Source organism: Leishmania panamensis (genome assembly GCF_000755165.1).
Source record: "Leishmania panamensis strain MHOM/PA/94/PSC-1 chromosome 20 sequence".
Taxonomy (NCBI): Eukaryota; Euglenozoa; class Kinetoplastea; order Trypanosomatida; family Trypanosomatidae; genus Leishmania; species Leishmania panamensis.
The window spans coordinates 1,275,387-1,301,536 of NC_025866.1; the positions used below are offsets into that span (position 1 = coordinate 1,275,387).

The window sequence follows — 26,150 nt, forward strand, 5'->3', positions numbered from 1 at the left end:
TGGCGGACTCACGTGTTGTGCAATGAGGCGCTAATAAAAGGACATTGTGCCCTTGAATGGGTTCTCGTTTGCACTTGTTCGGTATTTTTCTGTTTCATACGACAAAGAACAGCTTCTCCCGAGGGATTCCTCTTAGTTGCCTCTTCATTGCCACTGTACGGCTTTGACGGGGTTAGGTGCACGTGCGGCTCAGGGGGGTGGACAGCGATTGAGAGGCTGTAAATCATTCGCTGCGTGTGAATTAGTGGCGGAAGGAGTGAGAGTGGGGTTTTGCCCGATGCAGTCGATATCAATTTTCAACGCAAGGGAAGCTGTGCCAAGAGAATGAAGAACATCGATCTAGCGAACCAGCATCGAACGCTTTAAATGGAAAAGGATGCGGTAGGCATCAACGGACCCCACGTGTTCTCCTACTCTTCTTCTTTTACCTTTACACTCTTTTTGGTGTTTGCGTCGCCGTTTTGCTTCCCGCCCACATCGTGAAGCGCGCCTGCGTGTTGACGTGTGCGGGTGTTCTTTTTTTTTGTTCTTGATGTTCCTCATTTTGTTGTTGTTGTTTGCTTAGTTTCGCTTCTGTCGGCGCGGTCTTGTATCATCGAATTTTTCATCTATTTTTTTCTTTTAAAAGGTATTTTGCTATTTATTGTTATTTGTCTCTCTGTGTGCGTGTGTATGCGTGATGGCGGCGTGTCTTTTGTCGAGGGATTGTGAGTCACCTTTTGCTGCACTTCTCCTCTCCTGTATGTTGTTGTGTCGATCGGACTGTCATCCCCACGCCTTCGTTCTTGCCGTGCGTCTGCGTGCCCACTTTCTATCTTTGCCTCTCCTCTGTTTTCTTATGGTGATGAATGAGTAACACTACCGTAAGTAGACCCATCTTTTTGAGGGGAAGGAGGGGGTCTCTTCAGTTGTTGACACACATGCAGGCATACACCTACAAGAGGGCAGGTTATGTGTTGTGTGCGCGTGTATACGGGGAGTGTTAGTTTACAGGTTGGCTTACAAAGGGAGAAGTGAAGAGAGCGAGTGCGCTGGAGGAGGAAGGAGAAAAGAGAGCGTGTCAAGTCCCCCAAAAAAAAGTCGAAGAAGAAAGTTCGACAAATGCGCACAGGAGTACACAAGCACCCATAAATGTGCATGAGGAACTCAAATGCATCTCTCTCTTTCTCTATACGCTAACCACGACCTTTTTCACTCATGAAAGTATGCATGATCCATTCTGTGAGACGATGAGAAGGCGCAGGTGAGAGAACCGATGAGGTAACCGAGGCACTTTTTGGCTTTCAGGCACGCACACTTACTTCCGCACCAACGGTTAGCATTGCCCCATTGCATCACCTCAAAAACCTCCGGCAGCGCACATTCTGTACGCTTCTTCGTCGCTGCTGCGTTTTGCGCTGTTCCTGAAACCATGACAGCTCACAGTCTGCACACCTCTTTCCTCCTCTTACTTTCAGAAACACACAAACGCATGGGTACGATCAGGCATGAGAAATATGGCAACTACTCCGAGGCATCGAGATGTCAGTCCTGTCTCTGTTTTGTCACTGTAACCATACCCACCCTACTCCGCATTGCTGTATCTCCTCCTTTTCTCTCTCACGTCCGAATCTATGTCCATAACACCGCTTCACAGACGACTCCTTCATCAGGAGGGTTAGGGGAGAGAGAGCTGACTAACGGGTGACTTCCACCTTTCTTCTTCATAACACCCCTTTCTCACCATGTCATTTAGCCTTCCCTCTTTCATTTTATCGGTGCGATTGATCTTCTCTTTTATTCCCCTTTCTACTTTGGGGTTGTTGCTGTTGGTGTTGTTGTACGCTCCTCAAACCCTATACATACTTTTTGTGCGTTTGTGAAAGTGTGGGTTTCGTACTCGTTGTGACTGTTATAGGTGTTCTACAACCCTTATTTTCGGGCCTCTATGGCATCTCTACGTGTGCGCACACGGGTAAGCCCCAGGTGCGCCCGCGTGTGGCCTTCCCTTGTGTGTCGTAAAAATTGCTATTGGTAAGTGCTGTATTCTTTTGCTCGTTCTTTTAGTAAACCTTCGTGTTGCATCCGACACGTAATGGTGTCTTTTCCCTGCTAAAATTGACCTCCTTTTCTTTTTCGATTCATCCTATGTCCTGAATGGCTTTCGTGTTTTTCCTCTCTCATTGTCGCTCACTCTCTCTCCCAACATCGGAGTGCTCAGGTCCCTGCGTGGCGCCATCACGTGTCCAGCGCGCACGCACACGCTTCCTGTGCGGAGGCCAGGCAGCCCTCCTTCGCCCATCCAGATGCGGAACCGCGTGTGGCGGTGACAGGGGGTGTCACGCCCCTACGACGGAGGGATGTCCGAGCGATGTATCGCTGCTGATGTGGTCGCTCAGGCCCCTGGATGGCGCCGCGTCGGGGCAGCCTGCCCCCGTGAGCACGCTTGGACCGCCCGTCTGAGGGGCAGCGTGTCGGCCGGCATAGTGGGGGCGGCTGTGAGAGGCGACCTGCGGAGTGGGGGTGGGGTTGGCGCCATGAGCCGTGCTCCGATGGCTGAGTCGGCGCATTGCTGTACCGCGTGTCTCCGCGGCTGCTTCTTCGCGGCGGGCGATGGGCCTGTGACGGGCTGGGCGGCGGCGGCGTGAGGGAGGGGCCGGGTGAAGTGGATGTACTGCTCTCCGCCGGATAACAAATAGACACACTAATGAACAAAAACATATATTCATCTTTTTCGTGTTTTTTACGGTGTTGGTTTCAACAGTTGTTGTGCTGGACTCGTCCTATTTCTCCCATTGGTTTGGTGCTTGTTCGAGTGTTTGTTATTGGTGTATCTGAGGATTCTGTCGTGCGCGCACACACACTCTCCCCCCCTCTCGTTAACTGTGGATCTTTTTTTATCTTTCGTTTTTTCTCTGACTTGTCGGTTCCCTCGCGCTGCGTTTTTTTCTTTTCTGTGCATTGTTGTTAATGTTTGCCTCGCTTCTGTTGTCTGTATGTGTGTGTGTGTGGCGTTTTGACTGGCTTATGTCCACCTGACTCTCCGCTACGTTTGTGCAGCGGGGCGGCTTCTATTTTTTTTTGTCTGTTGGTTTCGCCACGGCGGCAGTCATGAAGACAAAGGCAAAAAAAAAGGAACAAATTTTTGATATCGATGAGGTTTTGTCCTCACCACGCGTCGCTTGTGGCTCCTTTGACCGCTGGGTGTAAGTCTTTCTTTTGTTTCGGTCGTTTTTTCGGAGGGAGAGAGCGAGTGGGCTGGCGGTTTTTTTTCTTGTGAGGTGGTGAACGAATGTGGATGTGTGCGCGCACGTCTACGTCGAAGTGCATTTGTTTTCCTCTACAGGCGATTACCCTTTTTGTTGTGGTTGTTGGGTGCTGAGTAGGTCATCACCCAATGCTGTAGCTGAACTGTTTCCTCGATAGTAACTCGCGACTGAGCTCACAAGCCTATATGAACGCTCTCACCCAGCGCAGAAACACCTCATCGTTTCCGCGGAGACATGATGGTTACCGCACGCCTGTGGGAAGATGAAAACAGAGAAAGCAGAAAGTTGACAAGAGGATTGATGCAGAATGAGTGTCTTGATCCCCAGACAGTCACTATGGGCTCATGCTTCTCTCATCACGCTTTACTCTTGCCCTGAGGAAGCTTTGCTAGTGGCTGCATGGGACCGCAAGGGCTCCTACTCCATGAGGGGTTCGGTTTTCTCGCAGAGGTCGTCGAAACGGCTGTCTTGCACCGCAGAAAGCCACTAGGCATCCTTTTTTTGCTCATCCCCCCTCCCCCATCCATCGCTCATACTATTTCACCTATGTCTCACTGCGGCCCCTTCTCTCCTTTTTGCTTCGCTTTGTGGGCCATCAAGACATGGGCACGCAATGAATCAAGTAAACGCACCAGACACGCAGAGACTCGCCGCACAGCGTCCTTTAAGGGTTTTCTTGATGTCAGGCTCCGTGTATGGATAACCCTGTGTAGGCAATCTTTCCCTTCTTCCCTTCCTCTTTTTCGAAGCCTTGCCAACAGCTTTCAATGTGGGGTGGACTGAAGAAGCGCACACACTATGGCGACGTCTTCAGGCGCTGGAGTGCCTCTCAGGGACTGGACGTCCTGCGCACCTCGCTCTACAAAGAGCCGCGCCCGTGGTACATTAGCTACACACTCCATCAGGCAAATCACTTGCTGCAAGATCATCACTGCGCGCGTCTGCTTGCATGGAGCACGTCTATTGTGGAACTCCGCACGAGCCTCGCTGACAAACAGGAAGCGTATCGATACACGCAAGAGATGTTCAACATGTTTGTGCGGCATCACAAGGTTGGTCGTCAGAGTCTGTACGAGTACATGCGACTCTGCGCGGTTGGCAAAGACCTTAGTTCAGCATTCAACTGGTTCAAGTACTGGAAAGAAGCGCAACTGGAGAGTCACGACGCGCTGAGTCTCCTCAGTTGGTTGCTGCAAGTAGCAGCTCTCTCGCCAAACGACGAACGGGTAGAGGATATGGCGCTGACAGTGCTGGAGGTCTACACACAGCACTTCATGTTTCCCTCAGAAGACGCCACCTCAGAGAGTGCCGCTGCACCAATGAGCTCTACGACTACAATGTGTACTGCTTCGTCCTCAGGTACTGCTATGTTGCGTCATTTTCAGCCCACCTCGCCCGTCGAGGAAACTGAACTGCGGCGTTTTTTTTGTCTCTTCCAGCAACTTGCTCCGCGAGTGGTGTCGAGCGCGCAGCTCTGCAATTTTTTGGCAACCTTACCCCGTTCCCCGACAGAGGCTCTCGCAGACCCTGCTGCCGTTGGTTGGCCGACGGATAGCGCCCATCGTCTTTTCCCTCAGTTGGAGCAGCACATCAGAAGTGGCTTCTCAGAGGACAGACTCGGCAAAGGTAGAAATGCGTCTGAAGACGAGGAGCTCCGCCTTGGACATCGCTCTCCACCGCGCCTGCGTGACTCACTCCTGCATCCTTCCTTTCTCGCGAAGCTTGAAGACAGCGCTGCGCGTCACAATGTTGCGGAGGTGATAACCCTAATTGACGACTACCAGGAGCGCGTCCGGCATGAGCGCGAACGCACCAGCAGCGATTGTAATCCAGCTCTGCGCAAGTGCTCCAGCGAGGGGGAACTGTGGCGCGCGTACGCAGACCCGACATCGATCGCATTCCGCCGTAGGCTCGTCGAGCGAGGTGGGTTGACGCCCGAGCTGTATCACTACCTCATCACCGCATTAGCGGATGCCCAACCTTCTGCCGCTCTGCGCACATTGAAACGCATGGAAGAGGCGCAGCTTCGACCACTGGATGTAACGCGGGCGGTGGTTCTTGTAGCTGCCCATGACTCTGCTGAGGATCGCCGTCGGCTATTCCAGCAGCAGCTGGATGAAATGTGCCTACGCGCTCGCCTTGACGAGGACCACAACACTGTGAAGGTGGTGGAGGCGTACTGGAAATATGATTACGTGGACTTTTTCCACTACCGCAATGCACTTGAGAGGAAAGCGTTCTATGAGTTTCTTCTTCACAGACTAGGACCCCAGCCCCTTCAACAGCTGCTGCTCGACACCTGTGCCCACGGGCCGGCGGCGGCCCCGGAAGATTTGGTGCTGCTCGACGAGGACCTTCGCATAGCCTCGTCTCGTTACTTTCGTGCTCAAGTCGGCCGAAGTGCGGTGCAGCGCGCGCTGGACGACATCAGCGCCCACATGCCAAAGCTGGACATTGGGCTTGTTGGTACGCTGCCACACTTTGGTGATTACTGCATGGACGCCGACGACAGCATCGCGCACAGCGAGGCCGCGCTTCAGGGCTTAGTTCAGCCCTATGAGTCCATCTACGTCCTTGACACCTCCTTTGTCGAGACCTCCGAAGCGTTTCTCACGCTGGGAGCTGCGTCGCAGTCGCTGGTGCTCGTCCCGTACCTGTGCCTCGCGCAGCTTGCGGAGTCGGTCGCGAATGCAGACCGTTTCGTCACCTTTGACCCAGCGCTGCAACAAATGGCGCGCGCGGAACCGTTTCTAGCATCGCAGCGGCTGCGCGGGATTTTCGCTATGATTTCCTCTGCTACCGCTTCGCGACTGACAGGCGTGGGGCGGCGCACCCGTGTCCTGCACTTCACTGAGTGCATCTGTGCAAATCAAGTGGACTCGCAGGTCCTCGACGCACTTGGTGTCTCCCCGTCCGTCAGCGACAACGATCAGCTACTTCTTATCCTCGCAATGCTCAGCTCACTTAAGGCACCAAAGTCGCGCCTTGTCTTGTGCACCGACGACCCGAAACTCATAGAACAGCTGGAGTACTTTCGAAGCTCCTCGCTTTTTGGGTCTGCTGTGGAAGTTATCAGGACTGCGCCGCCCGAGAACCTTGATTTGGAGAACAGCCTTATTGATGACAATCCTGTACTGAAGGGCGCTGACGAGGGGGACGTGGCAGAATCCTTTGAGCCACGTCTGGGCATTACGGCCGACTTGCTTGCACTGAATGGCAATAAGAGTAGCTCCGCGACTGAGGAGCAGCAGGCGACCGCTGATTCGTCCGTCCACGGCAGCGACACAGTGTTGTCTCTTCATGGAGAGGTGAATGCGGGAGTGAAAGCCGATGCGTCGTCGGATGTCCCGACGGAGGGCGCAACCATCTTCAAGAGCGGTATGGATTCTACATGGCTGGATTTGCTGGAGGAGGAGGGAGAGGACGCTGTGGAGGTTGCGATGGCAGCACCTTCTCCCTCAAGACCGGTAACGTCAGCAAGTGCGACTGTACCGGCCCCCACACCGGACACCTCACCAGCGGAGCAAGAGCGCCGTGCTCGTTTAATGGACCTTTATGAGACGCCGTTCGACGTTGTGCCCGTTGGCGTGCGAATGGAAACGGCCTCAGCTGTCGGATCGGTCTTTACAGAGTTTGACTCGTTGGAACCGGAGCAGAGGGAGGCACGTGCGGCAGATCGGGCGGCGGCGCGCTCATCGCTATCACCAGAGGCCGGTGAGGCAAACGAACGCGGCGGCGGAAAAAGTCGCAGACGCCGCCGCTCAGTGCTAGAGAAGGAGATGCTTAGCAATCGTGGTGTATCCAACAAGGAACGCTTTCAAGTGGCGCGCCAGCTGTCCAACTGGAGCGGTGGTCGCGTGCCCTTCAACTTGCGGTACCGCGTGGTGGAAGCGAACGTTCGTGATCCGCGGAACGCGCACCTGCGCAGTGCCTACGAGGCAGCATTGGCGAAGAAACGGTCTAACTTTAAGCAGAGGCGCAGCTAATGTTAGACGCGCAAACACTGTAACACTGGAGAAAGCACTGAAGCACTTCGAGTGGTGTGCGCGTGCGTGTTGCAACCTACATAGGGGCAGCTTTTACCATTGTTAAGACGCACTACACTAAGAGCGCATAATGCGCTCTGCATTCTACCAGCGGGCACCTACACACTCATCTGCAGAGACTACACAGTGGAGAGGAAACGGAAAAGAGTGACTTGGATACCCTTTCTCTCCCTTCCTCCTTCCACCGTACGGAGTCACTCTACAACTTCTTCTCGGGGGATTGCATAGCGATTCCTCTGGTTTTCGCTGTTGTTTCAGGTTGACTTCCGCTTCACCTCCAATAAGGTTGGGGTTCAGTTCAGCGCCGCGGCGCACTTTCAAACTAGCATGCACACTTTACCCCCCTTTTACTTCTCTCCTCTTGCATGTTAGTGAGACTCTCATCGTGTCACCGCCCTCCGCTTCCGAGGAGTGATTCAAAAGCTTCTCGTGAACACCTGCGGCGGACGGGTTCGCTGCAGTCCTCCTGCCCCCGCCCAAGCCAGTACCCGTGGCTAGCGTCTCGCCGAGCGAAAATGTCGAAACAGCTATGCACCTCTCCACCCACTGACAGTGCCGCTGTCGCTGAGGGGTCCGCCATAGCGGCGGCAGGGGCATTGGACTGGTCGTACGTGCCCCTGCCGCCGCCGACTACCTTCGACTACTTCACGAAGCGCTACTTTCACCAATTCAGCATACGTGACTGCAAAAAGGTGAAGGGGAACGACTGCCGCATTCTCCAACACAGCAACGGCTTGTGTGTGCTCTGCCTTGATCCCAATCATGAACTCGTTCGGCGCTGCGCGGCAGCTGACGCGGGGGTGACGGTAGCCAAGGTGGAGTTCTTCAAGGGTCGCACTGCTATCATGCCGGAGAGCATCCAAGTTGTAGGCAAGAAAAAAAAGAACGCATTAGTCTTCCAGAATGACACGAAGGTCTGCAGCATAGTGCTGTCCGACATGATGGAGTACACGATCCCCGCCTGTGTGAACGGGTATGTGCTCGAACTCAACGCGGCATTGCTGGAGCATCCATGGATGGTGGCAGTGGCACCTACTGCCGAGGGCTACTTGGCCGTCATCAATCCAACCTCCACGGCAGACTTCAGCAGTTATGAAAAGGTGTGGACAGCCACTGGCGGTGACGCTGCCGGTGAAGACGATGACTGAATGCGCAGATACGGCGGCATACAAGTCACACTGCCCTCTCTAGTTCTGCATATTAAGTAAGGTTGGCTTTCACAGATGTTAGATAGACCTCTATGTCTGTCTGGTAAAGGGCGCGTAGCAGCGATGGAGACGCAAGAGAGATTGGAGTAACGAGCAAGCATACGTTTGTCGTGAGGGAAGCGGTTGACACCTGTACAGAGTCAGGAGACGGGTGATGGGAGGGGGGGGGACGGGGGGGCACTTCACGATTGTGGTGATGACGGGTGCAAAACAGCAGCCTTGTTGGATCTCCTCTCGCTACCTCTTTTCGCTCCTCCCCCTCTGCATGTGCGTACATTTTGTTCTTGTTGTTCTGCGGGGGAAAGGGAGAGGGGACGGGCCTCGCATGTTGCTTCCCCTCACTCTGAGCAACACATGCAGATTCGCCCACCACCCGTCGCTTGGACTTCCCCACACTGGTCTACTATTGCATCCCGCTCATTCTTTCTGATCTGAATTGGAGAAATCGCCACTCTCGTTGCTCTTTCTTCTCCTCCGTCTCTCTGTCTCTCTTTTGTGTTTCTGCGCCTTCGCTGGCGTACAGCGGGACTTTCCGGTGCCAAAGGACCCACTCCCTACCGTCTGTGCACAGGAGTACATCACCCACACGCCTGAAATGCAACGCACCTTCTTTTTTTTGGAGGACACTCTGTCGACGTTGAGTAAGGGGAACGGTAGGCTGCACGCCCACCTCCGTGGCTGTCCTTTGTATTGGCTTGATTCTTTTTCCATTCTATTCACGTACCGTTCGCAAAGCCTGCTGGTCATGCACAAAGCACTCTCCAGTGCACGCTCTCGTCACCTGTGCGCATGTGCGATCGAGTAGACCTGCCTCTTGCCATTCACCACTTGTATTAAGCCCCAACCACTATTCACAACGCTGCCACAGATGTGCTTCTGCGCTTTGGAGATCATTTTTAGCAACCTGGTGACCCCGCAACTACCTTAGCGGTTGCTTCGAATTTGGAGGGCTGCCAACATGAGCGGCCGGCGACGTAGTTTCCCTAGCATGATGCGTCACATACCCTACAACGCTCTGTACACCAGCGACGAGGGCGAAAACACACGAAGTAGCAACCACATTACCCCGTATGTTTCTACCAGCAACATGCACGTCCCGCAGCGGCGACAGCAGCACTGCAGCCGGTCATCTGATCTCTTGGTCGTTGACGCACTTAGCACGGGCGCGGCGGCGTCGGTACTGAGGATTCCATAACTGAAGAATGAAGGTCTACGACAGTGGCTGCAGAAGGTGCTGCACATACCGGTCTCACCGTCTCGTCACAGCTGTCAAATATTGTTTGGCTACTTCCGTGGCGACTGGTCGCCTGTCGGGCTACCCGAGCAACGCGGTGAACAACCGTCGCTACACGCTCTTGACATTTCTGCCGCTGGCGCTGCTTTATCAGCTTCAAAACTTCCTCAACCTCTTTCTGGCATTCCCGCAGCTCATTCCAGTGCTGAAGGTCGGTTTTCTCTTCACCTATTTTTCACCGCTGGTGCTGGTGGTGTGCCTCTCGCTCATGAAGGACGCCATGGATGACTGGAAGCGATGCCGCCGCGACCGAATCGACAGCGTTGAGGTGTTTGAGAAGCTCACAGAGAGTGGCGACCTTGTCAGGGTTCGATCATCGAACATTCGGGTAGGAGACCTGTTCATCTTGCTCCAAGACCAGTGTGTGCCGGCTGACTCTGTCGTACTGCACACCTCTGAGATCACGGGTACGATATTCATCCAAACCGATCAACTTGATGGCGAGACTGATAGGAAGATGCGCTACCCGTTGAACTCTACCAAGAGTCTCACATGCGCCGAACTTCCCTCACTGCGCTTTAACATTAACTGCGGTGCGCCTCACAAGGACATCTACACCTTCGCTGGCACCCTCGACATGGCCAACAGACAGAGCGAGTCGATTACGATGGAAAATGCGATCTGGTCGTCGTGTGTGGTGGCAACAGGCATGTTGGTGGCCGCGGTCGCGTACACGGGTAGGGAAACACTCAGCTCTCTCAACTCCACTAACCCGCGCAACAAGGTCGGCCTCATCGAGAGCGAGCTCAACCTGATCGCGGCTCTGTACTTCTTGCTGCTTCTGCTTCTCTCCTTTCTTCTCGTAGCACAGCAGCAGTTCCGTGGAGACGTTGCCGTCACTTTCGTGCGATTCTTCGTTCTTCCCTCCGTCATGGTTCCCATCGCGATGCGCGTGAACGTGGACGCTGGTCGCCTTTGACAACTCGTACGATATGTCGCATGACCCCCACATTCCAGGTGCCGTGGCCCGCACCACAAACCTTCCAGAGGCGTTCGACCGCCTGCGCTACCTCTTTTCTGACAAGGCCGGCACACTCACAGAAAAAAAAATCAAGATGGGACTTCGTGCCATGCAGGTAGGACCCGCTACAGCGCTAACGGACCGCGTCACTGATCGCCTGGCGTGCGCCCTGCAAGAGTACTTTGGCGCAGGCAATGGGGGAGCGGGGTCGCGCCTCCTCTTTCATAACGTCTTCACGCGCCTTGGTGGGAGTAATGCGAAGTAGTGGGTCCGAGATGTGCATCGCGTTGGCGACCTCATCAGAGCCATCGTGTTTTGCCCCAATGTGAGCCCAGTGATGGAGGAGGAACCGGTGGTCCTCAGCGCCAACGGTGCAACAGTGCTACCGTGGCGCGGTACAGCTGTGTCTCTACCCTCACAGCCGATATGATGAGTGAACCAACTGACTACCAGGCCTTCTCACCAGACGAGGTGGCGCTGGTCAAGCTCTGCCGCTCTCTGGGTGGTGCATTGACTTATCGAGACCTCACATCAATGGCTTTCACCGTCGGTGGCGTTGCGCAGCTGCATACCTACACCACTGTCAAGATGTTCCCGTTCTCATCGGAGGACAAGTGCATGGGCATCATTGTGTGCGAGCGCACAGGGAGCTGCAGCGGCGGCAAAGCCCAGGAAACCGTCAAGTTCTCTATGAAAGGCGGGGATGCGAAGATGGCATCAGTGATACGCCGATCGGATTGGCTGAACGAGTGCTGCCAGGAAGTGGCGCAGATGGGCCTGCGTACACTCGTTTTTGCCATTCGCACGCTCAGCGAGGACATGCTCAACATCTTTCTGCGGCAGTACGAGGCTGCCATGTCTATCTCCGGTGAAGGTCGAGCAGAGGCGATAGAGGCGGCGATGAAGCTGTTGGAGAGAGAGAGATGACGCTCAATGGGGAGACAGGGGTGGAAGACGAGTTACAAGACGATGTTATGGTTTCTCTCGAGGCGCTCGGCATGTGCAGCATCAAGGTGTGGATGCTCACTAGTGGCAAGGTCGAGACTGCCGCCACCATCGGCCGGTCGACTCGGCTTATTCTCCGCCACTGCAGAATCGAGTACCTGTGCGGGATGGCCCCACCAGATATTGACCCTCGCCTGCGTGAGCTGCAGGAAGAGTATTGCGGGGGCGTCACAGTCGGCGACGTAATGTCGCCATGGACGCTGGTCCTGGATGGCAACGCACTGGCCCATTGCCTCTTCTATGTCTCCACCTTCGCGGAAGTGGCTAGCACTGCCTACTCGGCGATTGTAGCGCGGTACTCCCCAGCGCAGAAAGCGGCAGTGTTTAGTGTCATGCGCGATTGCTGCTGTGGCGCACGCGTCGCGGCTATCGGTGACGGCGGCAACGACGTGTCCATGACTCAGGCCGTCAACGTGTGGATTGGTATTGAAGGAGTGGAGGGGAGTCAGGCAAGCATGGCCGCTGATTTCTCCATTACGAAATTCTCGCACTCTCTACGGCTAATCATGTGGCATGGGCGGAACTCGTACCGACGCACCTGTCGACTCAGTCAGCTGATCATGCACCGAGACATCGCCTATTCGATTGTGCTGGCGGTCTTCTCAGTGTTGTTTGCTGGAACAACCATGTCTGTGTTCAACGGTTACCTACTGATGGGATACTTCACCATCTTCACAGTGGCGCCAGCCTTCGCATTGGTGCTTGACGAGGACTTCAATGAGTCGGACGTGCACGAGTACCCATTTCTCTACAAAGATTTGCTCAAGTCCTACTCTACGAACACCCGTACCTTTCTGGAGTTGATGTGGGTGTCGTTCTTTCAAGGCGGAGTCATGATGCTGATGGCGCTTCTGCTCTTCAAGTCGGAGAAGTTTCAGATTGTCACCATCGCCTACATGTCGCTTCCCATCACCGAGCTGATCATTGTTGGCGCCACCGCGCATCTCCGCATTATCTGGCAAGAGCGTCGTGCACGCTTCTTTCTCTTCGTGTGCTCTAAGGTGATGACACTTCTAATGTATTTTCTCGCAGCTCTCATGTTATCTGACACGCTCTATCGTGATTTTTTCTTCTCGTGGAGGTGCTGGTAGCGCGTCGCTGTAATCCGTATTGCCATTATTATACCACTAGTAATATTTCACTTGATTGGCATGTACATATTTTTCAACCTGCATATCGCTGTTTCCTGCATCAGCCGCTGCCCTTGATTCCTAAGCAATAGTTGCACGCCGACGGTTGCAGACCCATTCATTTTTTTTCTTCTACTTATTTCGGGGCCTCTTTACTAAATGCGCACATGGACTCTTGCCTTTTTCAGACGTCTGTCGCGTAGGATTTCGTCTTTCTTCACTTCCTTAGCCTGTCCAGCCCCGCTCCACCCCTTCCTGATGACAAGAGATACCTCCCTGCGTGGCGCTATCACGTGTACAGCACGCACGCGCACGCTTCCTGTGCGGAGGCCAGGCAGCCCTCCTTCGCCCTGCCAGATGCGGAACCGCGTGTGGCGGTGACAGGGGGTGTCACGCCCCTACGACGGAGGGATGTCCGAGCGATGTATCGCTGCTGATGTGGTCGCTCAGGCCCCTGGATGGCGCCGCGTCGGGGCAGCCTGCCCCCGTGAGCACGCTTGGACCGCCCGTCTGAGGGGCAGCGTGTCGGCCGGCATAGTGGGGGCGGCTGTGAGAGGCGACCTGCGGAGTGGGGGTGGGGTTGGCGCCATGAGCCGTGCTCCGATGGCTGAGTCGGCGCATTGCTGTACCGCGTGTCTCCGCGGCTGCTTCTTCGCGGCGGGCGATGGGCCTGTGACGGGCTGGGCGGCGGCGGCGTGAGGGGGGGGAGCCGAGTGAAGTGGATGTATTGCTCTATGCCGGCGAAAATGGAAGCGTGGAAGGACCTGAAAGATCCTCGTCGGATCCATGTCTCCAGATTCTGATTCACTGGCATCATTCAGCACTCTTTCTTGATTTTAACCTTTGTCGTGTAAATTTACATGTGCGTTTGCTCTTTATTTTTTCCCTGCCACACTGCTCCTCTTCTTCCTCTATTAGGTCTGCGGCGCTTTTGCTGTTTCACTCGCTGTTTGCGCTCGACTCGCGTGCACCACGCTGTACTGCACTTTACGCGCAGTGAGAGAGTGTGTGCAGCGCGGGCATGTGCAAGCAGACAATCTCTTAGGAATACGGCTGCGAACGAGCAGTCACGCAAATCTGCACAACCATACCCCCTCCCCCTCCACACACACACACACATGCACGAGACACTCAAGAAAAGAATGATCGTGCGCCTTGAGTCGTGATGCGAGAGTATCACGATCGAGAGAGAGAGCGTTGTTATTGCAATCCGAGACAAACCTACGTTGTACCCCCTTTCTCTCTACTGGATAGCGCATTGATGCAACACATTGGGAGCCGTGTCTTTACACCCTGTCCAGCGTCGTGTCGGCTCCGTATTCCCCTTTTCTTGAGTGATACTCTAGCGGGGCTCGCATGCATAGTGTGCCCGCACACCCGCGCTCACCTGAATGTTATGGTTAAGGAAGGAGAAGTAAAGGTCTGCATCGACCCGCTGTATTTTTCCCTGTCCTCAGAATGCTCTTTACGATTCCCTTTGCGCCTCGCTTCCCTTCACTTCCCTACGCTTTCTTTGGGGCTGATGCTCCTCGTTGGCTCGCTACATTGTGCTCTGCTGATGTGCGTGTCTGTTCTTTCGTGTCAGTGGGTGAACATCGCCCACTATTTTTTTTTCAGGCCGGCGTGACGCAACTTCTCGCACTTCCTCCTCCCTCCCTCCCCCCATCCGTTTCCCGCGGCTTGGGTCCTCTTATTGAGTCGCTGTGCAAAGTGAAAGGCGCCAACCCAAAGGAGCAGGCCTACTGTCGTGGCGTCCCAAGCGCTGGAGACAGGTTGCTGCTTCGTGAGTGACGACTCACTATGCGCTGCGTCGGCCGCGCTCGCGCGGTGCTAACACCCCCCGCTAACGCATCGTCGACAGGGGAGCTAAACCTTGCATATCCCTCTCACACACTCCAGACGGTGGTTCATAGGTATTGTGCGATGAGGACAAGGCTGCGGCCGCTGCTGTCAAGCAGGAGAAGTGCTCTCTGTCATCTCCACAGCTCCATCGGAACGTGCAGCGGGGCGGCGCACACGCCATTGCGGCACTTCAAGAGTTGTACGGGCACACCCGAAGTCATTGAGCCGGAGGAAATTGACTTGATGGGCGTGCAAGAGCCGTGGACTTGCACTGCGAAAGCAAACTCTTATAAAGCAGACGCAGACTCAAGCTTTACATCACCGCCGTCAACTGTCGCATGGAGCGCGACAAACTCTCCGGAGCTGCCTTCAGTCTTTGCTGATGTCAAGGTAGTTGACCCGTTCACACGAGCACGAATGCTCGGCTTTGTGCGACGAAATCTCACTGCGGCTGCTCAAGCATCCGATGAGAACTCTGGTGTCTCCAGCACTTCGGCCGCAGGATTCCAAACCGAAGCAGTGTGCGGCGGAGAGCTCTTTCATGCCCGCCTGCAGCTTCCCGTGACCAGGATGGCCCGCCACCTTGTCGAAGAGATGGGTGCAGCTGGCTGCACGGGCGCCCCAACGTGGCTCTGGGCACACGGGCTGTCCAACACAGCGAAAGAGGCGGAGTTGCTAGCCGCCATGCATGCAGAGCAGATGGCGGACCTGCTAGGATACCACGTCTTCACCCTCCCATCAAAGCAGCACAAGCACGCTGAGACAGCTCGCGCGGCAGGCCGTTACGCGTCCTCGCCGAAGGATAAGGATAGTGGCCCTTCGACAGAGAAGCGTATGGCGCAGTGGCCCTTGCCCTTGAGGCGCATCCTGACAGACGAGGAGACGGAGGGCGGGGAATGGCACCTTGTGAACACCACGCCCTCCCTTCGACACTACATCTCTTCGGAACATACGTTGCTTTCCCCGTGCCTGCTGGATCCCAAGTCGAGACTCAGGATCGAGGCTCTCTTCGCACGTGCTCCTCGTGGCTGCCCTTCGTTTGCGCAACAGTTGAGTGTGGAAAGGGTGCGCACGCTGACGGCGAGCAGCGCGGCAGACGGCGGCGAAGAGGCGATGGTGGCGCGACTCGTTTTGTCATCGCAGGTGACGGGTATCGCGAACCCCTCGACGGACCTCGTCGCCTCTGGAAAGGCGATGGAGCGAGCAACAGCGGTGATTCTGGCCTGCATGCATGCAGAGCTTCTGCTGGATGCTGTGGGTGTCGCTATATTCGACGACCTGGCGATGCAGAAGGCCCATGCCATGGCAGCGTGGAGCTACGGACGCCCTGCTCCACTGCCAGGCATGAGGCCGAAGAATCCATTACACGTGCACCTTCCACAGCCGCTGAAGGAGCTCGTCGTTAGGACAGCAGGGAACGGTCGCGCTCGCACGTCGTCGAGATCGGCTGAAGAGGACTGGTTTCACAGGCATAACGTTGTCACTGAGCAAAGTGGTAGCTTCGTAGAGACCGTTGTGGGCGAGTCTACTGCGGTAGAGGACATTACTGCGTTTCTTCATACTCGTGGTGCCATGCGGGCCGCCGCCCCATTTCTGCAGGTGGCAATCGGTGCTCGAGTCAAGTCCACAGTGTTGCTGCCCTTGCCGGATCTCTATGGCATTCGCGGCGGCGTGGGAATCGCGTCGAATGCGCCGGACGCTAACACTCTTGCAGCTATGCATGCGTTGGATGTGCTGTGCATGCTCCGTGTCCCTGTAAAAGCCGAGACAGCGATGGACATCGCATGGAAACGTGCTCGCCGTGAGCGCGTTCCAGACGTGCCCTGCGAATCGGCGGACGTCTCCACGCCAAGTCCTCCAGCACGCCGCTGCACCGCCAAGAAGCTGATCACACAGGTCGCTGTAGTTGCAGCGGCCCTGTCCGAGGATTTCGCCTCTGTGGACGAAGAGCAGACAAAATCTTGCAACACCGTCAGCACACCCACGCCGTCGCGGTGCCGTGTGGTGAAGCGCGCGCGACTTGCTACGGAGGCATCTGCACCAGACGATGATCTCTCGAAGGCGGAGGCGAAAGCGACGTTGGACTCGACTCCGCCGAAAGTGTCCGTCCACGGGACAGCAAAAATGGCGGACGAGGAACGGCTGGCCGCCGTGCGGGCTGTGGTGCTGAAAGAGTTCTGGGACATGCAGCCAGACACCCCTGACGGGTACATTATGGTTGCCCCGGGTGTGCCGGAAGGATCTGCGGTAGCTGCGTATGCGATTACATCCCCGCGCAGGATGGACAAGTCGGCCAAGAGGCGCGTGCTAGACTATTTGTCAACCGTCGGCCGTCGCCTCGACGATGTCATCGTCGTCCGGCAAGCCCTCAGCGAGGACGAGACGGAGGGCCGACCGCGGCATCGATGTGCGCTGAAAGTCCCGCTGCCGGCCGTTTGCGGGGAAGCGCGACTCGCGCTAGGCGAGGCCGACACAATCGCCGACGCCGAAAACGTTGCCTGTATGCACGCGGAGCTCATTCTCGATGCACTCGGAGTTTGCCTCTACACCGACCTCGTCAAGCAAAAGCGGCATGCTGAAGCGTGCGCGCAATGGGGTCGTTGGGCACCTTCGGGTCCTGGCGAGGAGCAGTCGAGCAGCACAGCATCCCCGCCGCCGCTGCGCCGCGAGCACCCTGGCTCACTGCACTGGGAGCGCCAGAAAGAGCAGAACAAGCGGCGAGGCCACAGTCTCGGTAAAACACAAGGGGTAACAAAACAGTGGCTTGCCGAAGAAGGGGACCGCGAGAAGACCGCGCGCCTCCGAGGGTCTGCAGAGACAGCAAAGGCAGACGCACCCACGGCAGAGGCGGCGGTGGTGGACGCTGAAGCGTTTGAGTACGTGGTGGAATCGCAACTTGACACGGTCAGCAAATACCGTGTGCAATACTACTTGAGGTACGAAAACCTTAAAGCAACACCGGTCACATTCACATCCAACATGGGGCACAGCGTGCTCTTGCATGTAGCGACTTGGTCTCTTCCGATGCCTGCCCGCTACGGCAGTGAGACGGTGGAGCAGAAGTGCCTCGAGTACATTGTCAAGGGTGCTGCCTCGACCCGGAGAGATGCGGAGCTGCTGTCGTGGATGCATGCAGAGCGCACGCTGGACTTTCTCGGCATCCCTCTCTTCCCCAACCTGCCCAAGCTGCAGGCTTATCACGCCAAACGTGCACAAGTGGAGGGAAGGGTTGCCCCAGCTCTCATCACGGGCACAACGGCACCGCTGCCTCACCCCAGCGAAGTACCTTTGAAGCCACTGCGACTGCGCATGAAGCGCTTTAACATTGATCTGACGGCTCCGCTGCCACCGTGTCCGTCGACGGACAGCGAAGACGACTCTTGCGTGACCCCAGGTGCGTGGGAAGCATACGTGGAGGCGTGTGCTGCGTACGTGCTTGCGAAGCAGATGGCGATCAAGAACTGCTTCTACGAGGAGCAGCGGGTACCGCGGACAGGAGACGTGGTGATCGATGCCGCCCTCGCGGAGGCGGAGGCAAAGCCCGTGGATCCAGATGCCAGATTGCGCCTCGCTGCGTACTGCCTCACAACGCTCAAGAGATTCGTCCCACGGTACGACTCATATCTGGTCGGCCCCATGCATCACCGCATCACCTACGCTACTATTCCACTCCCTGGCTTTGAGTACCTACTAGGCCGTGGTGTGGGACACAACAAGGTGGTGGCCCAGCGACGAGCTGCCATGCATGCCTTGGCCATTCTGCGGCGCGTCGACGAGTCCTATGACGACAAGTTTCCTGCTGTTGCGGCGTATGTGCAGAAGGTGAACAGCGACAAGAAGTGGAAGGAGGATACTCAAGCGGTCGCTGACGGCGAGTTTGACCTCGACACCTTCAGCACTCTACCCCTCATCAACGCGGACGCCGAAAGCTCGCTGACAAAGCAAGAAAAGCACCACCTCAGCCGTTTTAGCTCTCTCTTCGTTACTCAGGCGGCTTGGTATTCCAAACAACATGTATTCACCGTAGACGGCAAAAAGCGTGCTGTTTGCCTCTACACAGTGTGCTTTGACTTGCCGCCACCCGAGGAGCATCTGCTTGTACGTTTGCTTCCGAGAGAAGAGAGCGAGATGGCGTTCACAAAGCCTCCCTCTGCAGGTAATCTTAAGCTCGAGATGGAAAGCGTTGTGGCGACGCATCCAGAGGCGAATCGCGTGAAAACGGGGGCCATTTTTTCCGCGTGTGTCTCCATCGTCGATGAGGATGGTCAGAAAATGACAGCCAGCTGCAGTGGTGGTGGAACCAGGGACAACATCCTCAGCGCGTACGAGAAGCTGTTCTTGATGATGGAAGGACAGGTGCCGGCCATGAAGTCCATTGTCGATTTGCTAAAGCTGAACCCGTACCTTCTGCCAGAACTAATTCCGTCGCTGACGATTCCTGATGCGGTGCAGCAGCGAATGCAGGCGTGCCTGCAGAACCAACAGGACTTGTCCGCAGCAATGCCGTGCTCTGGGGGCACGGCGTCACTGACAAGCCACCGAAAAAGCCTCAATGAGAGCAATGAGAGGCTAACTGGCGGTGGCGGGGAGAGCTGCTCTACTAGAACGCAGCAGGCCGCCGACAAGGAGACGGAGGAGTCTGCTCGTCTTCTTGAACAACTACAGCGGCGCATCACAAACCCCGTATACCTGGAGAAGTTTGCGACCAGGCGTGCCGAGCTGAGCATTGCCGAACACAAGCATGAGATTCTCGAGGCCATCCGCAACAACCCCGTCACCATCATCTGCGGAACGACGGGCTGTGGCAAGACGACACAGGTTCCTCAGTACATCCTCGACGAGGAGACCTTGAAGGGTAACGGGGGGCGGTGCTCCATCATCGTTACGCAGCCGCGGCGACTCAGTGCAGTTTCTATTGCGCAGCGCGTCGCGGCGGAGCGGCTGGAGCCGCTTGAGGAGTCCACAGGGTACATTATCCGCTTTGACGCACGCAAGGGCCGACACATCACGTTCGCCACATCCGGCCTGCTTCTTCGTGTGATGCAGACGGACACGCTGCTTGACGACTACACTCACGTCATCATCGACGAAATTCACGAGCGCGACATGAACTCCGACTTCATCCTGATGCTACTGCGGCAAGTGCTGGAGAAGCGGCGCGACATCCGAATTGTTCTGATGAGCGCTACCCTGCATGCCGCTGACTTCCAGGCATACTTTGGCGGCGCCCCGCTCATTCAAGTCGAGGGGCATGTCTTTCCGGTTAAGGAGTACTTCTTGGAAGACCTTGTGCCGTTCGCGCGCGAGCATAACTGCTTCACGCCCCTCCTGAAGGAGGCGGCCTGCGTTGCGGAAAGTAGTGAGCACAAAGGATGCAACGCCTCCGCGCAGCCAGATATTGGTGTCACGCATGCCCCCATCGTGGTGTCGGGTGAGGACTGCGCGACGGCCTGCATCCCTCGATCGCGCTACGGCTTCCTCGAAGCGTCGACGCCGGTCGACTACCCTACCATCCAGTTCGCCATTGAGCAGGCGCTCCGCATGATTGACATCACTGATTCTTCCATCCTCGTGTTTCTGTCGGGGTGGGACGAGATTCATAAGGCGCGGGATGTGCTGGAGCGCAACACGTCGTACTATGTTTTGCCGCTACACTCTGCGGTGTCGGCTGAGTCGCAGCTGAAGTGTTTCTTGCCACCACCACCCGGCAAAATAAAGATCATTCTCTCCACCAACATCGCTGAAAGCGGCGTGACAATCGACGACGTTGGCGTCGTGATCGACACGGGCCGGATGAAGCAGCTGGGGTACGCCACGCGCATACGCACGTTGGTTCCAAAAAGTGACCCACAGGGCTACGATTCGAACCGTGTCGAAGACACTCCGACTGTGGTATCACCATCTCTGGTGCCAGAGGAAGCACAGGGAAAATTTTCGCGCTTGATGAGCACCTACGCCAGTCGGGCAAACTGCGTACAGCGCCGCGGTCGTGTCGGTCGCACACGCCCTGGCCTTTGCATTCGTCTTTTCTCGCGCGAACACTTCCGCAGTTTGCACGAGTTCCAAACGCCGGAGCTTCTACGCACACCCCTGGACAAGCTCTGCCTCACCATCTTGAAGCTCGAGGTCGGTGCTCCTCAGCAGTTTCTGAAGACGGCGATGGAACCACCGCTCGAGTCGGAGGTGGATTGCGCCATGAAACGACTATACGACCTCGGCGCAACCGACGAGGGCGGTCAGCTCACTCCGCTAGGGCACCGCCTCGCGAAGCTCCCGGTCGAACCGACAATCGGCAAGACTATTCTGCTCGGCGCCGCATTCCGGTGCCTCGACACGGCCCTCACCATCGCCGCGACAACCGAAAAGGGCGTCTTCACTTGCTCGTTTGATGCGCGCGTCTCATCGCGCCTCCACCGCGAGGATCTTTCGTGTAACACCCTCTCAGACATCCTTGCCTCCGTGAACGGATACAATTATTGGGTGTCGCTGCTTCGTGAACGGGCGCACGGACAGGTTGCGGAGCAGATCAGGGCGCGTCAGCTGAGCGTCCCGGCGCTCATCCAGGCCACTCAGCTGAAGCGGCAGTACTGCAACCTGCTCGTGGATGACAACTTTATCGGTGAGGAGTCAAGGGTGCCGACGTCGATGCACCGGCGTGGATTCACCAGTGAGGACATTGTGTTCATCGAGTCCTCTGAGCATTCGCGCAATTCGATGGATGTTGGTTTGTCGAAGTGTCTGCTCTGTTCGAACGCGCTTCCTAAAGTCGCGATGGTTACGGGACCACAAGTGTTGCGCACCTTCTTTGAGAACTATATTGCGATCATGAACGACAGTGTACTGAAGACGAGCAAACTGACCCAGGAGTCGAATCCTTTTGTAATCTACGATGGACTCAGGAAAATACCGGAGAAGGAGACGCTCATGGCTCATCATTTAACCTCCGTCTCCCTCTGGTCTGTGCTGCTGATGAGCACGCGTGCCACCCGAACGGACTACCATCACGAGCTCAAGCTTGGCATTGTGAGCGGCTGGATCTTTTTCCGTTCGAGCTACTCCACGATTGAGCTTGTGCGGCAGTTCAAGGCGCTTCTCGACCGCCGCCTTTCTCACAAGTTTGACGATCCGAAAGACGCGGTGAACAATGCCCAGCTGGACAAACTGTGCGAGATTGTACAAGAGCTTGCAAACATGCGCTACCACCCGAATCGCCTGCAGCCCCAGTCTGTGATGTGGGGTGAACAGGGGAAAATGATCTCGCCCGACAGCAACGTCGACGGCGATGCAGTAAAGGAGACGAGCGAAACGGAGCTTGAAAGCTCTAAGGCGAGCGACGTAGTCAAGTAACAGGCGCACCCATAGCGTAGGAGGGCTAGCGGGCAGATGGAGGGTGACAGGAACGACCTCATTGCTTCAGATTTTCTCTTGCGCTTCTGTTTGTCTTCATTTGCCCGTCTTTTTATTTGCTTGCATGCACTAGCGCCACACCGCCACCGCGAGCGATCTGGTTCCGTGTAGGTACTCCCTCCATCTAGTGGGAGCCCTGTATACCATGAGTGTCGAGTCGGTTGTGTGATTCTGTTGTTTACTCTCTCTGGAGTAGCCTTGAGTGAAGGGAGGAGGTGGGAAGGGGAAAGCAGGGCTTTGTGGTGTTGCACCGTGTGGGCACTCGTAATAAGGCATGAATCAGCAGCTCCTCTCCTACTAACAGCCTTCAAATTATCGTTACCACTTTTGTTGATGAATCCCGCTCTCTTCTGCGGAGGCCATACGTTGTTTGCTTTCTAGAGGGTGTGCTGCCAGAGTATGTACAGCGCTGTACACAGCATCCCCCATACTCACAGTTACTCGTGTTTACTGGTGGTGGTTTTTTTTTTCTTCTGTTCTCTGCGTTTCTTTTGCTTGCTCGCTCGCTCGCTCTCAGGTAGGAAATACTCGTGTTCCTCTCGTCTCGCGATGGACTAACTAGTTTGTACTTGTCGGTATGAGGTGAGAAAGTGTGTTGCGACTCGCTTGACCTGCGCAGCATTCAGGACTGAGAGTCACACTTTCGTTTTTCTTTTTCTTCCCTGGTTTAGATGCGAAGATGATGCGAAGAGCAAAATGGACCAATTGTCGCACTTCCTCAATTGTTTGTCCCTCACCGCTCTCCTAGCAGAAATGATCTGTGGGCTTCTTCTCTTCTGCGTAAATTTGTGAAGGTGTGCCTTCTGGACTTGCAGTTCTCTGCGGAACTAGAACTGCGTCTCTCGCGGTGGTAATGTGCGACACCCAGCTCAAGTCGTCATCTCGTTCTCTCACTCTCTCAGAGGGTTTCTTTGGCACTAAGCCAGGGTGTGAAATCTGGAGGAGGCCCCGGTATTCCTCTCGTTTTACCTCAATCCGCAGGAGAAGGATGGAGGCACCGCGATACTGCCCCCAAAGCCCCTCCGCTCGGATAATCTCTTCACGCTGCCATTTGCTCTCCTCCCTTTCTTTTGAGCGTCCCTGCGGCTCAGCCTCCCCCCTATCGCTTGGCCCCTGAGCAGAAAAAAAAAAGTGTATTCTGGTGGTGGACGAGCTGCACAAGCACACACGTATTCGTGGACGCTCCCACGTGAGTATGGGAACGTGGCCTCATTAATCGACACGCCCGACCTGTGGAGGCATTGACTCTTTTTTGTCATCTTCTGGACGGGGGTTCAGCAATGGATGACTTGCCCTTGAGTTCGTCGACAACGCTTGAGATTTCCCCCCATTACCTCGGCGGTGTGCGGGACTCCTTAGGGCATTTGCCACCCTGGTATCAAGTGCTTTCCTTAGGCGGGGTATTCTGCGTGATACACCTGCGCAACAATGCTGTCGTGACTTGGCTCGTGGTGGAATTGCACAGCTCCATCGGCACGGAGGCGGTGTGGCCCGATGAGTACCAGACCATACTACGGGCTATGTCCTTCACGGAGCGGCTGTGCTTCACACTGTACGGTGCCACGCTGGCGGCGATCGCTGTCCTCCTTTTCCGTGTCTTCTGTCAGGATACTTGGAACATTGGGTGGAATGCAGGCCAGCTGTTCCCCGATAAGAAGCTACCTAGCATTGCGATGGTGGTCCTCATGTGCGTCGCCGAGGGAGTCCGACTGCGGCAGGTGATTGGGCAGCAGCTATGCACTCCTGGGTCTTTGGCGAGACTCGCCATGCACAGCTTCAACGAAATCGAGAGGAGCAAGATTGATCCGCAAATTGCCGAGAGTAACACTCATGTCGTGATTCAGTTTGAGCTCTTTCGCGCCTACCTCGCGCAAGCGTGCATTCACCGCATCCCCGTCGTTCTCTTTGCCGGAGCCTACCGGTTGTTTCGCGATGTCCCCAACAAGGCATATGTGGCACTGCGGTGGTACATGGCTACTATCGCCGGCTTCACTGTTGTGCAGGAGGTGTTGGTGATGTACATCCGGTACGTGTGGACAGACTGGAGTCTGTGGGCGATGGTTATCTGGTCTCTCGCCTTCCTCGGTGTCGTGAACTTTGTGTACGGCCTGTCGAAGCGGGCTGGGATGGTGGTGACAATGTCAACGACGAATTGTGTGGCGGAGGCATTGCGTGGCCTTGTCACGTGCAGCGCGCTATGGTTTATCGCCTCACTGATCGTTTTAGCCTTCGTTGTGAGCGTGCACGAAGAGCTGGTGCTCATTTGGCTCTTCATGTCCCTCATGATCCTCTGGACACCTGCCATCATCGATGCGTGCGCCATCGACTACATGACGTTTCTCGCCATCGGTGCCGGGTGCGTGGTGTATGCTATGGACGGCGTTTCGTCCATCTGGGCAAGCATCCGCTTTGGCGCACTGCACTTTTTGTGGTGGCTCTTCGTCTCTCTTTTGTATAACGCGGCACTCCATGTGTCTGCCTCCCGCTACATCGCCATGACGGTTGCGGCGGCCTGGTTTTTGTGGTCGCTAGCGCCTCCGAGGGAGCTCTGGAAGAACGCCGAATCGGCAGCGGAGCTGGGCCTCGAGGATGGATACGGTGTTGTGCAGCTCTTCACGGCGCGCGTGCTGTGGCTCCGTGCCGTAGCAGACTTCGGCGCCCTGCCGAAGGGGTCATGGATTTACGGGCGGACGCAGGGGGACGGCAGGCACGCCTTTGATTTGCTCATTCATGCGTCGGTCCCGGCATGCGGTTTGTGTGTAGTAGTGAGCTCCGCCGTGCAACACCGCTTCACTGCCGCGACACGTCTTGAGTGGCAGCAGCAAAACATCGTCAGTGCCACGCCGGGTGTTTTGCTGCGCAAAATAATTCGCACTCTTGTGGTAGTAGGATGCGTGGTAGCCTCGATCGGTATGTGGTGTATGGTGCGGTTTTACGTGCTGCCTATGTGGACGCTGCTACTGCCCGACATTATTACCAAGGCGCTGGCGACGGTGGCAGCGGTGACAGTGCTCGGTAACCTCATGGATATGCAAGAGAGCATGTACATTGCATGTTTGCGCATTGCGGGACTGAGTGACACACTTCCAACGACGGAAGAACAGACGCTCGCCAGCAAAGACCTGGCCAGATCCGGATCCCTTTGAACGTCCACAGACGGCGAGGATAGTAGCCGCTGCGTTAACTGTGGATTGCGGCGGATGCAGCGGGACCAACAAAAAAAAGATAGCGAAGAGAGCACAGCTGAAAAGATAAGAATGGGGAATTCATCCGGCAACGGTGAGGTGCGGTTACTGAGGCAGTATTCATCAACAGAGCAGCGCTTTTCATGTACACCTCAGGCGCTCACCGTCTGTTTTTGTGCAGTACGCTTTCTATAGATGCACTTCTATATTCCTGTGCTTACTGTAGGCTCTGGAGACGCCTAGCCTCTCATTGGGTGGCATTCCAGGGCCTAGTGCCCCACTCCACGGGTAGACCGCGAGCCTGCAGCCTGCCCTCGGGTACCATTTTGCGGGGACTTGTGGTGCCGGCGGGCAGACCTGGGCGGCCGTTGGGCGGTAGGGACGTGCAGCCATGAGGACATTCGTACGCGCTCACTAGGAATTGCGTCGACGATTCAACGCGTGCACGCGTCCGCCTACTGGCGCTCTGCTTTGGCGGCGGAGCGCTGATGTCGGGCGTAGGCCTGGACGTGGCCTGTGGTGTGCGCCGCGGAGTGGCGGTGGGGATGAGCGGCGACCGCTACCTGAGCGCGGAAGGGAGCAGGTCAGCGCGTTGGTGGCGGTGTGTCGGGGGGAGTGAGGGCGACACCCGGCAGCGCTCCCCGCTCGCGCCCCACCGGGGCCCAGCCCCACGCCCTCCAAAGCGTTCGCGATGGGTAGGCTCGGGATGGCACGCTGCGACCGCGCCCCGGGCGTCGACAGAGCGCGCCCCGTGGGTGTCAAGGCGCTCCCGGTGCACAGCACGAGAGCGCCGCCGAGCATTTGCACACGGATGCTGACTCCGC

The 26,150-nt window shown here is 56.2% G+C and overlaps 4 protein-coding genes and 1 pseudogene across 4 annotated transcripts, besides 2 other annotated features; all 5 read left to right on the top strand.

Moving 5' to 3' along the window:
* Positions 1 to 4,015: 4,015 nt before the first annotated feature.
* LPMP_202900 (hypothetical protein) lies at positions 4,016 to 7,234 on the top strand (the record flags this gene model as incomplete). The annotated part of the gene is made up of 1 exon (XM_010700191.1): positions 4,016 to 7,234. One exon carries the CDS (start codon positions 4,016 to 4,018, stop codon positions 7,232 to 7,234), a length of 3,219 nt encoding a protein of 1,072 aa, XP_010698493.1.
* Positions 7,235 to 7,809: 575 nt separating this feature from the next.
* Positions 7,810 to 8,442, top strand: LPMP_202910 (hypothetical protein; the record flags this gene model as incomplete). The annotated part of the gene is made up of 1 exon (XM_010700192.1): positions 7,810 to 8,442. The coding sequence occupies one exon, from the start codon at positions 7,810 to 7,812 to the stop codon at positions 8,440 to 8,442; it is 633 nt and encodes a 210-aa protein (XP_010698494.1).
* Positions 8,443 to 9,704: 1,262 nt separating this feature from the next.
* Positions 9,705 to 12,853, top strand: LPMP_202920 (annotated as a pseudogene).
* Positions 12,854 to 13,146: 293 nt separating this feature from the next.
* Positions 13,147 to 13,611: a repeat region.
* A 1,717-nt stretch (positions 13,612 to 15,328) lies between these two features.
* REH2 (RNA editing associated helicase 2, putative) lies at positions 15,329 to 22,081 on the top strand (the record flags this gene model as incomplete). Its single annotated transcript, XM_010700193.1, has 1 exon — positions 15,329 to 22,081. One exon carries the CDS (start codon positions 15,329 to 15,331, stop codon positions 22,079 to 22,081), a length of 6,753 nt encoding a protein of 2,250 aa, XP_010698495.1.
* A 1,340-nt stretch (positions 22,082 to 23,421) lies between these two features.
* On the top strand, positions 23,422 to 25,287 carry LPMP_202940 (hypothetical protein; the record flags this gene model as incomplete). The annotated part of the gene is made up of 1 exon (XM_010700194.1): positions 23,422 to 25,287. The coding sequence occupies one exon, from the start codon at positions 23,422 to 23,424 to the stop codon at positions 25,285 to 25,287; it is 1,866 nt and encodes a 621-aa protein (XP_010698496.1).
* Positions 25,288 to 25,571: 284 nt separating this feature from the next.
* Positions 25,572 to 26,150: part of a repeat region that runs on past the window's edge.